The following is a 14,599-nucleotide window of genomic DNA, read 5'->3' as shown; positions in this document are numbered from 1 at the left end:
CCGGAGTCCGTGGGTGCTTTCGTTACTCCACCACCCAGTCCAGGAGTCTCCCCAGACCCTGTGGTCACAGCTGCCCAGCCCCGTGGCTACCCACATTCAGCCCAGCAAGGATCAGGCCTCCAGGGCCCCTCTTCACAGTGGCCGTCCCAGATGGCTTCTTCACACACTGTGAGGAAAGGTGACACATGCAGGTGTGGAAAGGGCCCACGTTCATCTAAACCTGTCTTTATCCCACTTTGCAAGTGCCCAAACCCTGGCCATCCCGCATAACTCCCTTGGTTGGTCTGCCTAGAACTTGGCAGAACTGCTGGGTTTGGTCGTGAACCCAGGCAGCACTCAGCACTGGTGCTCCACAGGTACCTCCATGTCCCTCTTCTAATGAGAAAAGCCTCTAGAGCTGTGGTGCCCTCTCTCCTTGTGAGGCTCATGCTGAAGTTGGCAGCCAATGGCCCCCGAGCCATAGTCTCCAAACCCTGGATGGCAGGATGCCCTTGGCCTCCAGGGTCTCACCTAAAGTGTCTATAAGCCAGGCACCAGCAGCTCATGCCTATAATCCTGGCTGCTCAGGAAGCAGAAAATCAGGAGGCTCGAGGTTTGAAGCCAGCCCAGACAAATAGCTTGCAAGACCCCTTCTCAAAAAAAACCATCACAGAAAAGGGCTGGTGGAGTGGCTCAAGCTGTAAGAGTGCCTAGCAAGCATGAGGCCCTGAGTTCAAGTGTCCAAAGAGGGTCAACAGGAGGCAGCCATGCCACAGGGGCTCCCCAGCACAATTCTTCATCAGAAAGAAGTTACAGGAAAACAGTTCTAGAAACGTGGCTAGAGTAACAGCTTGGCTGTAGCCCCAGCTTTCTGACTGAATGACCATGTTCTCGAAATTGCTTGACCTCATATTGGCAATCACTTTGCAGTTAGACAGTCAGCATGGAACGGGGCCCTGACCCACAGCAGGGAGGGATGGGGAGGGGGTCTGCAGTGGAGGTGGGGGGTACACAGCTACCTCTACCCACAAAGAAGGGTCCAATGAGCTCAGACACTGGGATGACCAGAGTCCCAGTGGCTGCTGTCCTCGCTCTTCTCGCAGAGGCATGCTCACTCAGTACGTGCTCAATTATGGAAGTCTCTATCACACACTCCTCAGTTCTTAACATGGGACCTTGCCTTTTTGTTTCAGTTTCTGGGAGAGGGCAAGTCAACAGCTCAGTGACTTATCCCCAGGTCTGGAACCTGAATCATCTGTGCCAACGGTCTGTGTCATGGCGCCCCCAGGGACCCACTGTTGGAGCATCGGTGGGCAGCCCCTGCCAAAGTGAGTGGAAGGTCCTGGAGACATGGACTGTGAACCCACAAGATGTCCCCCGAGCACCTGCACAGACAGCACCAGGCACAAAGTGAAGGTGAGGAGGCCGGCCCTCAAAGAGTCCAGATCAGAGGGCAGTGTCACTTGAAACCACAGCACGCTGCAGCAATGACAACACAGGCGGGGAAGACAAGGCCAAGCAGGAGGAGGTCAGGAGGGTGAGGGATAGCACAGCTCTTCACAGAGGCCTCCTAGACTAGACAGGCCTGAGCTGCAGGTGCACAGATGAGTGACCCTGGGGCCAATGGGCTTGGGCCCAACAGCAGCATGGGAGCAAGAAATGAAGTCCTGATACCAAGCTTTTCCTTGATAAATTACCATTTCCCAGTGTGTAATTTTGCTGTTAACTGCTGAAATCCAGTGAGCACAGGCTCAGTTGGGGGTGGGGGGCTTCTAGCTGACATGTGGATCTGCCACCTGCCTGCTCTGGTGTTCTGAAAGGTTCTTTCAGAACCCACAGATGGTTCTTCTCCCCACGCTGCCCGTTACAGCATAAGGACATCGTCTCTGGGAGTGACACAGCAAACACCCATCTCTTTCCTGCACATGGTCCTCATCAGACTGCAGCTCTCTCTGGCCCCCAGTCTAATCCGCTGATGGACAGAGAGAAGTGGCTCACTGGGGCACAGCCATGTCCTCTGGGCCCGGCTCAGATGATAATCTGACCCAAGCACGAGGCAGAGAGGTATGAATTACACCGATTGATCCTTTCACTTCTGTCCAGAGTAATCGGACGTGACTCAGAGTCAGAAATTCACCTTGACACAATGCTGGCATGATATGGAAGACCTGCTTTACTGGAGAGTCATGCAAACACCCTGCCGTGCTCTCCTCCTCCTCCCTGGGGACCCAGCCAGCCTTCCTGAGCCCCCATCCACTTCCTCCTCTAAAGAAGGGAGGACTTGAAGCACCATGAAAGCAAAGTTGATGTGTTTAGTTGGCACCTCCATGACTGTCCACCAGAGCTTGCCCATGGCTGTTAAATGGAGCAGGTCTTTCCCAGCACTGATGCTCCGTACTGGGGCCTGGTGCTCCTTGAAGTCAGCAAACGCGTGCAGGATGTCAGCCAGGCATTGTGGTATGTCCTTGCGGGTGTGAACAAGGAGCCATCAATCTGGTTTGGCTCTGCAGACTGGTACGACTCAGGCCACATGCAGGCACCGCAGGCAGTGGTGACCAGGACATCTGTGGTCAGGATGCTTCTGGACTTTATCGTGCACACAAAGCTGGCAGCAGGACCAATCTGCCCTCAGGGCCTGCCTACACTTTGGTCGTGCGCCAGCACCTCTGACGATGGCAAAAGAAGTTCCAGAAAACATGAGAGCTCAAAGGAAGTGAGTTCATCAACAGAGGACCCTGTGTGCAATCTCACCTCAATAAAGCAAGCCCCACTGTGAGGCTAGGAAGAGTGTGAGGTGCGACCTCACCAAAACGGAGCAGAGCGGCCCACGGGCAGCAGCCCAGCTGGACGGACAGCCTCATCACTTACTTTATCCATCCTGTCCTGTTCCACACCGAACTTCCCGCCATAGCCATGGGAGGCCCTTGGCCCTGTTTCAAGCTCCTTCTCCTTGAGGGTCTGGTGTTCTTGGAAGACATTCTCTCTCAGCTGGTGTATGCTGGCAGGGAGGACGAAAAGACGAAGAAGTAAGGAAGACAGACGCGCACCCTTGCCACCCAGTGGGATAAACAAGGGTACCGTGCAGAGGGTCCCTCTGCAAGTCTCCATATTCAGTGCTCACCAAACTGCCCACCTTCACTATCCCCTCCAGGACATTCCGCCCCTCGTGTGTCCACCTCTGCGTGCTCAGACACACGGGAATGGGAGGGCTGATCCGAATGCACACCGCGGGATCAGCCACCGCCCTGCTGAAGCCTGAGCTTCACCTGGAGAAAAGCTGCTCGTTTCAAAGCGGTGCGAACGCCATCCAGAGGCAGGGAGTAGCAGAGAGTGACACAAAGCTAAAGGTCCCTTCCTCTAGATCCCAAAGGTCACCCACTAGAAGAAGCCCAGTGGTGTGAACATCGAGAGTTAGTCTTTTGGGGGGTATTTTTTGGTGGTACTGAGATTAGAACTCTGGGCCTTGCACTATGTAGGTGCTCTACTACTTGAGCCACACCCCACACTAGTCTTTCTTATTTATTTTCTTGTCAGGAGTAGGGTTTGAAATCAGGGCCTCATACTTGCTAAGCAGGCATTCTACCATGCCCATAAGCCCTTTTTGGTCTAGTTATTTTTCAGACAGGGTCTTATATTTTTGTCCAGGGCCAGCCTTGGACCTTTATCCTCCTACCTATGCCTCTTGGGTACCTAGGATCACAGGTATGCACCACACCCGGCTTATTTAGTTGAGATGGGGTTCTTGCTTACTTTTTGCCCAGACTGGCCTTGAACCACAATCCTCCCAATCTCCACCTCCCAAGTAGCTGAGATCACAGTTGTCAACCACCACACCCAACCACCGCTACAGCATTGTATACCTTCAAGGAGGAGATGAAAGACATTCAGAATTAACCATCTAAAAGCCACTTTTACGGAGGGGCGAATTCAACTTACAATATATTGTAAGAACTTTTGTAAATGTTACAATGTATCACTGGTACAGCAACATGATAATAAAAAAAATTTTTTTTTTTTTTTAAAAAGCTACTTTTAGCCAGGTCTATGATGCCAGAACTCAGGAGGCAGGAGGACCTCAAGTTCAAAGCCAGCCTGGGCTTCACAGCAGACTCTTATCTCAAAAAAATAAAGTAAAATAAAAACCAATTTTAATTTTAAGTACCAAGGGTAGTAAAACAGATCATAAGATGTGGTCAAAACCTGGCAGTCCAGGAAACAGTTATCACCAAGAGACCCCAGCACAGCCAGCAGACAACTATCCCAGGAGGTCAGGCATAGTGGTGCATGCCTGTAATCCAAGCTATGTGGGTGGCAGAGAGGGGAGGATCACGGTTCCAGACCAGCCTAGGCAAAAGTTACCAAGCAAAACAATCCAGGCATAGTGTACATGCCTGTAAGTCCAGCTACCTAGGAGGTATAAGTAGGAGGACCAAGGTCCAAAGCCAGCCCTGGGCAAAAATAGGAGACCCTATCTGAAAAATAACCAAAGCAAAACAGAGTGAGTGTGTGGCTCCTGCCTGAAAGCACAAGGTCCTGAGTTCAAACCCCAGCACTGCAAAAAAAAAAAAAAAAAGACTCCTAAGAGTATGGATAAAATCCACCCACACCAGGCCTCTTTATGAGCACAGGAAGGAAAGACACCAGCTCTAAAACCTGGGAGGGACCACGAGGTGTCAAGAACCAAGCCACACCAATGTGTCCCTCTCAGATTCCAATCTGGAGACCATGTGCCCTGCCACCCATTCCAGAGCCACAGAACAGAAGGGCGGAGCGGCGGGCTGAATGCCTTAACCAACTTGACTCGGGGCCGCTGCCACTTTAGACAGTGCCACGTCACTCACAATCATGCGCTGCTATCCCCAACGCCTGGAATTCAGCTCGCAGTACCACTACTGAATTCTGCAATGCACCATAGCTTTGCGTTCTCAGGCCACTTCTGCGGGAGGTGTGGACTGAGCAGGCCAGGGAAAGACTAACGCTGAGGTCTAAAGCCACCATGCCAGACGATCATGTGAGCCCAGGAGTTTGACCAGCCTTTGTGAAACAGCGAGACCCCATCTCAAAAACACACACAGAAAAAGAAAATTCTCCCGAAAAGCCACGCAGACCCTGCCTCCTCAGGATGACAATAAACATTCCTCAGGCAGAGACACTGTGACCGAGGGAGACAGGGCAGGCCTTCCCCAAGTCCTCAGGAACAGGAGCCATGCCCTGAGGTAGCACAGCCTGAAACAGGCCATCACTTTTATCTACACTTCCTGTCAGAAAGTGAGCTGCTCGGACAGCTAGCTCCTTAGGTAGTGCACGTCAGCCACAATGACACACTCGCCTGCTCCATTCTCCTATCTTAAGCTCTGCTCACAGTACCCAACTACTGAGCTCTGCAATGCACAAAGCTTCCAGACAATCACATAGGTAAGGGGCGAGGTTGGGGTCTAAGCTACTGGGAGACGCCTCGCTGCTTAGAAAGGCCCCCATGTAGGAAGAGGAGCTTGCCTGATGAAAACCATGGCATGTACAAGCAGACACCAGCATGATAGATAGAGGTCATCTGCAATGGGAATTTTCAACTGCTGAGCACCAACACACACACATGCATACGTCACACCTACGTCCACCCACTGCATGAGCCTCAGGCCAGTGGGAGAAACAAAGGGAACTCTGACCCAGCCAGCCCTGCACAGCCACAAGAGGCGCGTGCCTGCCTCACAGCGCTCTTCATCTTGCTCTGAAAGATGCACAAAGGCTCTTACTTGATGTGTTCCTGGTGCCCGGACCCTTGCACAGTTTTGGCGCCCCATCTTTGTTCCTTTTCACTCACGTCATTCTGAAAAGAAAAGTTACGAGTAAAACCCACACCTCAGACTGTGCAAACAAGCCAACAACCCAATCAAACAAAACCCAGGAAATCACTTTCAGAGAGAGGTAGGTAGTGATTCCTACCACAAAATCGGGGTCTGTCTCCCAGTCGTCGGCTCCCCCGTCATCCTGGGTGATGGACACAGCATGGCCTGCAGAGGCTTTCCACATCTGCAAGAGTAGCATCAAGGTTAGGGAGACTGGGGAGGGCCACCACAGAGACCCACAGAAGCTCTGACTAAAGCTAACATGACACCACAACGGTGGAGGGCAGGAGTTGCAGGACCTTGGTCCTTCACCAACACTGTACCTGAATGACAGCTGAGGGTCAAGATGCTCATGTGAGCTGGGTGCTGGTGGCTCATTCCTGTAATCCCAGCTACTAGGGAGGCTGAGTTTAGGAGAATTGAGGTTCAAGGCCAGCCTAGGTAAATAGTTCTTAAAACCCCCATCTCCAAAATAATCAGAGCAAAAACAGACTGGAGGTGTGGCTTAAGCAGTCAAGGGCATTCTTTGCAAGCATGAAGCTCTGAGTTCAAACCCAGTCCCACCCCCATTCTCCAAAAACAGAGTTCTAATTCTAACATTTGTCAGCGGCATCAGAACTACGCCACAGAAATACTCTTTGGCTTCAAGTCAAGTGAGAACGTTGTCTGGACAATAAGAGAGGGGTGTGCACTCACTTCACTCATTAAGGCCATGTCCCTCATCTGCGAGACCCATGGTAACAGCTTATGGAAGCACCAAATGTCACTGACCGCAAATCCCTGTTGCATTTAGTTTATCACTTTTCATTTTGAAAATTTACTGGAAACACAACAGTGATTGTCATAATTTCGACTGATAATTTAATAAATGTTTCAGGCCATTTAGCAGAGGGTGCTTTGCCATCTATATGCACAGAGCGAGGTGCAACTGTCCCTGTGTCAGGGCTCTGGAAGCCAGGAGTCACTTTTTCTATAGCACTTGACAGGTTTTATCTATTACAGAGAACAGAGGCGACATGAGGACATCATTCCATCTGCAACTTCAAAGGTAAAGTCTAGCCTTTGCATGAGAAGAACTGACTCATTTGCCACAGAAACAATGATCAAATTTCACTTAGGCCAGGAAGTAACTGAAATATGTTTCAATTCCACCAACCAAAGGTCTGGCCAAGGGTCTGAGCTGAGGGCAACCAATTCCTCGTCGGGCTCCACACAGGAGCTCCTGTAGCTTTGAATCCCGGAGGGACAAAGGCCTTGGCTAGTTGTCTCCCTTCCCAGCTGCCCTGCCAGCTCTGCTAGGTCTCAGGTGCACATCCAAGCTGCAAGGGAGGGCTAGAGCAGGGTATGCATACCCAGACTCCTAGATGGCCTCACCTGGGCAAGGAAACCAGGTGGAAGAGGCCCTACAACGCCCCTGGTATGAGGGCCACCTCAAACTTCGTCTAGATGTCCAGAACATGGCAAGCAGTTCCCAGACAGAATCAGCTTTGACAGGACTTTAAAGAGCAGATGACTCCCTTAGCACCGTGAGGCAAGACCAGATACTCTAGATGGAGGCATGGCCTCAGGAAAGCTAAAGGGTGTGCCACAGGCCCACTTCTGCCTAACAATCCTAGCTGGGGAGCTGCCCATGGCAGAACCTCAGCTGCCTCCAGTTTCTCTACCCGGCAAAAGGCACAGGAAAAGACAGAGGTCTCTGTTGGACCCCAAGTCAAGGCGGACGCAGCTGCTTGCCTGTTACTTTTCGGATCTACCAAGCAAAGACTAGAAGAACACAAAACACTGGCCTTTCTAGAAGCCAGCTCCACCAGCAGACGGGAGTGCATCTGCATGACTCTAACATTGCGTCTGAGGGCCCGACATTCTGCCTTCCATCCTCAAGTCCAGGACCTTCTGCACTCCCTCCCTCCGCCTTTTTTTTCCCCTTCAGTACTAGGGTTTGAACTCACACTTCCTACCACTTGACCATGCCCCCAGCCTTTTGCTTTAGTTTGGTTTTGGTGGCATTTCCAGCTAACTTTGCCCTGGCTGCCTGTACAGTCCTCCACCTCTACCACCAGAGTGGCGGGATCACAGGCCGGCACTGCCACACCCAGCCTTCGACTTCGCTCTTAAAGGATGAAATTTCTTCTCAGGAAATATGGTCCCTCGCCCTACACGCCCACACGGCTATGAGGGATTCACCTTGCCATACAGAGGAAAGAATCTGGAAAGCTCACAGTGCTCACCTTTCAGTCAGGCTGGGCTGAAGGCTGAGGGAAGGTGGCTCACAGGGCCCTGCTCGAAACCCAGTAATCCGATGAGGAATGTCCAGGCATTTGGGAGTGATTTCGTCTGTAAGGAGATTAGGGGCAGAAGCTCAGAAGTGTCTGCTGATCAGCTCTCTGGGCAAATCCAAGTACAAGTGCAGAAATGTTTTCAAAGAAACCCCTGACGCAATGAGATTGGTCACGATGGGGGGGAGCATTTGCATGGCGAACTAGAGAAGCAAGAAGTCCCCGACCCAACTTCGACGTGCTGCTTCTTATGCAAACAAACCACTGCCTTAACTACTAGCAGATGACTCCAGTTTGCTAGAATTCTGATCAATTCCATTTCTGCTCATTCTGATTTATGACACTAGTAAGGACAAAAAAACTTCTATTCCTGTGAATTTTCAAAGTAATAATAGGAGCCAGGCGCGGTGATGCATACCTGTTCACCCAGCCCTCGAGAGGCTTAGTCAGGAGGATTTGAGTTCATAAAGAGACCCTGTGTCAAAAAAATCAAAATCATAATAACAATAGGAAAACACTCCTTGAAGGGACCACGATGCACATGGTGGAACAGCCACCAGGGTGGCTGTCTCCAGGAGGGGAAGCACAGAGATGAAGAGCCGGGCAGAAGCAGCTGTGGCCCTCATGACTGTGTGTAGCCAGTGCACAGAAAACAGGATCCCAGACCCCCAGACAGTGGCCAAGCTCCCAACACACAACCTCTTCCCCAGCACCACTCATCGGCCTCAACTGGACACCGCTGAGAACAGACCCCTCTCCCATCCCTAGAACAGGCAGAGGCAGAGCCACTCATGTCACATGCTCAGCAACTAGAAGGTGGCGCCTGGCTGACCCACCATACCTAATCTTAATGCCTTATCTGGTTCCTGACCCCACTACTTGCTCCTTTACTCGCCTAGTCCCTGTTGGAAAGCCTAACTTCTGTTGACTGCTTAGCATCTCTGGCTACTATACAAGTAGTGCACTCAGCAAGTCCTGTAAAACTTCACCAGAGGACAGCTAGCGAGAGGCTCACATCCACACTCATCTATCCTCTCAATATTTAAAATTTTAAAAATCACAAAAATATTGAAAAATAAGCTTTTGGATCCCAAGAAGGCCCCTGGACCCCTCCCTCACAACATGCAAAAAAATTAATGCAACTATGGATCAAAGTCTTAAATAGGTGTAAGTCTCATAACCTGAATTTGGCAATAGTTTCTTGAGAGCTTGTTTGGAGGTTCTAGCAGGGGAGCGCAGCTACTCGTATACCCTTGACCGAAGAACGGTCCTCCTCTATCGGGGATGGTCGTCCTCTTCGACCGAGCGCGCAGCTTCGGGAGGGACGCACATGGAGCGGTGAGGGAGGAAGGGGACACCCGCCTAGCCAGCCAGATCAGCCGAATCAACCCTGGCGATCAATGGGGTGACAGATGTCGCAGCCAGATCGCCCTCACATCCTGGCAATAGTTTCTTAAACACAAGCAAGAGCAGAAGCCCGGCACCCGTGGCTCACACCTATAATCCCAGCAACTCACAAGGCAGAGGTCAGGAGGATCACAGTTCAAAGCCAGCCTGGACAAATAGTTCACAAGACCCTATCTCGAAAAAAACCATCACAAAAAAGAGCTGATGGTAAGAGCACCTGCCTAGCAAGCGTGCAGTGGAGCTCAAACCCCAGTACCACCAAAAAAAAAAAAAAGAAACTAAAAAGAAACACACACACAGAAAAGAAAAGAAAAAGAGCAGGGCATGGTAGTACATGCCTTTAATCCCATCACTCAGGAGGCTGAGGCAGGAGGATGGAAAGTTCAAGGCCAGCCTGGGCTGTCTCAAAACTAACAAACAAAAAAGAAAGTGGAAAAATGAGCTGAGAGATAACTGTTTTCAATGTGTATATCCAGAATACACAAAAGTGCCTAGAACTTAATAATGAAGTAACCCATTTATGGCGGGCGGATGCGCCTGTCGCCCCAGTACTGGGAAGGCTGAGGCAGAGAACTGTTTGAGCCCTGGAGCTCAAGACCAGCCTGGGAAAGAGAGACCCCATCTCAAAAAGAGGGGATGGGGACATGGCTTAGTGTATGTCCTGCATATTCAAAACCCTGATTCAGTCACCAGCACTGAAGGAAAAAAAAGACCATAGCAAGTGTTAATGAGGGTGAGAAGAAACTGGTAAAAATGGAAAATACAGGTACCGCAGGACCCAGCAACTCCACTCCTAGGGAAACACCCAAGGGAAATGAAAACATCTGTGCTGGTTGTAACACTTGTGTGTGAATGTCCACCCAGCATTATTCATTCTAATCAAAAAGCAGAACAACCCAAAGCCCACTAGCTGATGAGCAGATCTATATAACATGAGTTAGGTCCATGCACGGAATATTACTCACCCATAAAAAGGAACAGAGCTCTGACACACACCTCACTGTGAATGAACCTTGAAAACACTCAATAAAAGCAGTCAGGCACAAGAGCCCACAGATTATTACTTCATATATATGAAATACCCAGAACTGGTAAATCTAGACCAAAAGCACATTAGTAGTTGCCCAGGGCTGTGGGATGAAGTCAGGGCTAAAAGATACAGGGTTTCGCTCGGCATCAGTGGCAACAGTGGCTCACACCTGTAATCCTAGCTACTCAGGAGGCAGAGATCAGGAGGATCTCAGTTTAAAGCAAATAGTTCTCGAAGCTTATCTCAAAAATATCCAACATAAAACAAAGTTGGTGGAGTGGCTCAAGGTGGAGGCCCTGAGTTCAAACCCTAGTACCACCAAAAAAAAAAAACAGGCTGGTGGAGAACCCAGGCTGGTGGAGAACCCCCTGCCTCAGCTTCCTTAATGGTGTGCCCATTCTGAAGTTTCTTTCTGAGATGGTAAGACTGTTGTAGAATTGAGTGTGATGATGGTTGCACTATGTTAATATACTAAGAATATTCTGATATACTAAGAACCACTGAGTTGCACTTTTTTTTGGGCAGTGCTGGGGTTTGCACTCAGGCCCTAACACTCCCAAGGAAGGTGCTCTACCACTTGAGCTGCACCCACAGCCTTTTGTTTGCTTGATTTTTTGATTTTTTGCTATGTGGCCCAAGCTGGCCTAGAACTTACTATAGTCCAAGCTGGTCTCAAACTCATGACCCTCCTGCCTCACCCTCCCTCAGCTTTAAGCATACACTTTAAATGGGAAAACTGCACAGAATGTGAGCATATTTCATAAAGCTATTACAAAACCACTGCTGAAAGAACAGCTAACGCCTTCCTGCACAGATGGGTGAATGCGAGGCCCCGCAGACCACTACCACATGCGCACACTGAGTGTGAGCAGGGCAGCAGTATGCCCCGCACAAAACAAACAGGAAGGTCCTCCCCCAGAGCAGTGTGTCACTGCCCAGATGACCACACCTAGCGGCCAGCTCTCTACTAACAGCAGGAAGCCAAAGAGAGCAGAAAGGCATGGGGGTGACTGGTCCCCACACCACACTTGCAGCCTCACTGGGGTGCACAGGGACACCCTCCCCGCTGTCAGCTGCCCAGGACAAAGAACACAACACAAGAGGTGAGGGTGCTCAGGCACTCACATGTCACTTTTGACCTCTGGCAGCTTCTGCATGGGCACAGGCCAGAGGTCTGAATCGCCCATTATGTTCACTGCAATTCGCAGTGTTTATAAGAGGAGTCCAAGCTCCCAGTAAGGGTCAGCTTTAGGGAGGGTCACTTCATAAAGGGGGACCTAATATCAGAAACGACTCTGCATCCCCCTCTGCTCTTTATTTTTCTGTCTGAAGGTCCCACTAAAGCAGTTTTCTGGTTCCTTGAATTTCTGATGGATATTTCTCCAACCAGAGGGATGAGAGCGGAGCGGTGACTCACTCGGACGGGATCCGCCCTGCCCCGCACCCAGGCGGCGCTCCCATCCGCAGCCTTGCCAGGCCTGGTGGAGCGGGTCACGCCCCTCACAAGGCCAGGGCCGGCCAGGTCAAAGCCGAGATGGCACCGCGACGAGGGCCTCGGTGCCTCTACACAGTGCGCAAGTCCTCCCCGGTGACCCCGACGCGGTACTTCTCGTGGCCACGCGGGCCCGACACCCCGGAGCGACATCGCACACACCAGCGAAGCGGTCCAGGTCCCGGCTCCACGCGGCAGCTGCGCGCGCCGCCTTCGCACTGACCCCATTGCGCGGTGCCCACGAGCGCCCGGGAATGCCCACCCCGCCTGCTTCCCCACCTCCCCGCCTAGACGCTAGTCTGCCTCCCCAGACCTCCCACCTCTTCCCCTAGACCCTCGGACCCCGGGGACTCCCCAGACCCCCCACCCCGTCCCTCACCCTACACCCCTTCCCTTAGGCGCTCAGACCTGGGCCTCCCCAGATCCCCGCCCCTTCCGCTACATCCTGGGACACCGGGGCCTCCCAAACTCCCCAATGCTTTCCCTGGGCGTTGGGACCCGGGCCTCCTCAGACTTCGCCCCTTCCCCTAGGTTCAAGGACCTCATCCCTTCCCCGAGGCGCTCGGATCTGGGCTTCCCTAGACCCCCGACCCTTCCCCTAAATTCTGGGATCCGGGGACTCCCCAAACCTCCCACCCCTTCCCCTAGTGGCTGACAAGAGCCTCCCCAAATCCCCGCCCCTTGCCCCGACCTCGCCTCTACTCCTAGGCGGTGGAACCCGGGCCACCCCAGACCCCGCCCTTCCTCCCAGACCCTCGGATCCCGGGGATCTCCCAGGCCCTCACCCCTTTCCCTGAGCGCTGGGAATGGAGCCTCCTTAGAGCCCCCGCCCCTCTTAGCCCCCCGATCTCAAGGACCCTCCCAGAACCCCACCTCTTCCCCTAGACCCCGGGATCTCCAGCACCTCAGGTCGGTGCCCCGCCCCTCCCCCTCCGGCCCCGGCCTCCTCCTCCCCAGCTCCTCGCGGCCCCCCAGCTCCTACCCCTCCTCTAGACCCTCGATTACCAACATCTCGCCCCCGCCCCCGGGAAATCCCGGTCCTGCACCCCGCCCGCCCCCCCGCCGCAGGCCGGGGACTCCTCGCCTGCCCTCCCTCCCCCTCCCCCGCCCGAAACCGCAAGCGGAAGCGCGGCGAGACGACCGCTTCCTTCCCGTTCCGCCCGCGCCCGCCGCGTGCAGGGCCGCCCGCGCCCGCCGCTCACCCCACGTCGTCTTCGGCCCGATCAGCCTGGGCCCTGTCGCGCCTGCTGCTCCCAGCCCACTCACTTCCGGTTCCGCGGGAGGCGGGGCCACATCCGGGACCTGCGAGGCCCCGCCCCCGCCCCGCCCCCTTCGCGACCCCAGGCTGCTGCAGGCTGTGCTGCGGTGGGGGTGGAAACCCCCGATCCGGGATGCGAAGGCAGGCTGTGGGATTCCCGGGCGTGCACGTGGGTGGAGGACGGTGTCCAGGGACAGCCCCCCCATGGTGGCACCTTAGGACTCAGACCCTGCCCGCGAGAGAAAGGGAAGACAGCCTCCCAGGGGGACAGCGCCATGGCCAGCCGCAGGGAACAAGCCTCCACGCCATCCACCCCTCTGTCCATCAAACACCGATCCCCATCCTTCAGTCTGTCTACCCACCCAACCACCCATCCATCCACCCACCCACCCTTCATCTTTCTGTCCGTCCATCCAGAGAAGGTCAGGTACGTGTAGTGAGGTCATCGGGACAGATACGAGCCTTGCCCTCAGAGACCTTGCAGCGTAGAAGGAGAATCGGGCATTGACACAGAGTTAGGCAGCATAACAGATGCTAAGAAGTCGAAGGTGTCGTGGAAAGATGCCCGGGACAATGTAGAACTTAAATACATGCAGAGGCTGGAAGGGCACAGCCAGGTCCTTGGTCTGTATCTTCAACGAAATGGAAAATGCTTGGAGGAAGTTCAGCCGACGAGGGGCATCATAAAACCTGCATCCTCTGGATGCTGTGAGGAGACTGGGTGGGAAGTGGAGGGGGGCGGGGGGGGGGGAGCCGAGTGAGACCAATTCAGACAAAGGTGGCAAAAGTGAGAGACTTAGAGAAGTTCCACTGTCAGATGTGAGGATGGATTGGGGATTTGGGATGCAGAGGGACATGTCAGAAAAGAAAAAAAAATAAAATCACGATGTTTACGTGCTTTGTTAATTAAAAACTGCTGGCAGTGTTTGGGACCACGCTTCTCTACTGGGCCCTGACAGACAAGGCTAAAAAATTAAAATGGAGTCACTCACACTAACGTTCCACATCACCAGGCTGAAACTGAGGTATTTCTCTCAGCGGAGTGTGGTGGTTTCTGCTTGTAGTCCCAGCAGCCAGAAGGTGGAGGCAGGATTGCTTCAGCCCAGGAGTTCAAGGCCAGCAAGGGCACCTCCCCCAATTGAAAAAAAAAAAAAAGGTTAACTAACTTTCTGAGAAATCAGGGTTAGAGAGATAAATTTCCCACATACGCCAGTTTCAAATCAAATGATAATGTTCTCTCTGCTTCAGTCCGTACACAAAAGAAATAACCTGAAATAATCTGAGATTAGCTAATCAATTTACTGTTGTTCC

At 52.7% G+C, this 14,599-nt stretch overlaps 1 protein-coding gene across 3 annotated transcripts in view; it reads right to left on the bottom strand.

Annotated features, from left to right (window-relative positions):
- The window catches only part of Cttn (cortactin), a 34,066-nt gene extending 20,764 nt beyond the window's left edge, over positions 1–13,302 (bottom strand). For all 3 annotated transcript variants that reach the window (XM_020185383.2, XM_020185384.2, XM_020185386.2), the window contains exons 1-5: positions 13,233–13,302; positions 8,054–8,159; positions 5,923–6,009; positions 5,733–5,806; positions 2,848–2,977 (exon numbers count right to left, since the gene is read on the bottom strand). In XM_020185383.2, coding sequence (XP_020040972.1) covers positions 2,848–2,977; positions 5,733–5,806; positions 5,923–6,009 — 291 coding nt within the window. In that variant the 5' untranslated portion in view covers positions 8,054–8,159; positions 13,233–13,302. The remainder of the gene's footprint in view (positions 1–2,847; positions 2,978–5,732; positions 5,807–5,922; positions 6,010–8,053; positions 8,160–13,232) is intronic.
- Between the last annotated feature and the right edge of the window lie 1,297 nt (positions 13,303–14,599).

Source organism: Castor canadensis, chromosome 1 (genome assembly GCF_047511655.1).
Source record: "Castor canadensis chromosome 1, mCasCan1.hap1v2, whole genome shotgun sequence".
NCBI lineage: Eukaryota > Metazoa > Chordata > Mammalia > Rodentia > Castoridae > Castor > Castor canadensis.
Note: the sequence above shows the minus strand (reverse complement) of the source record. Positions and strands in the feature narration are given on the sequence as shown.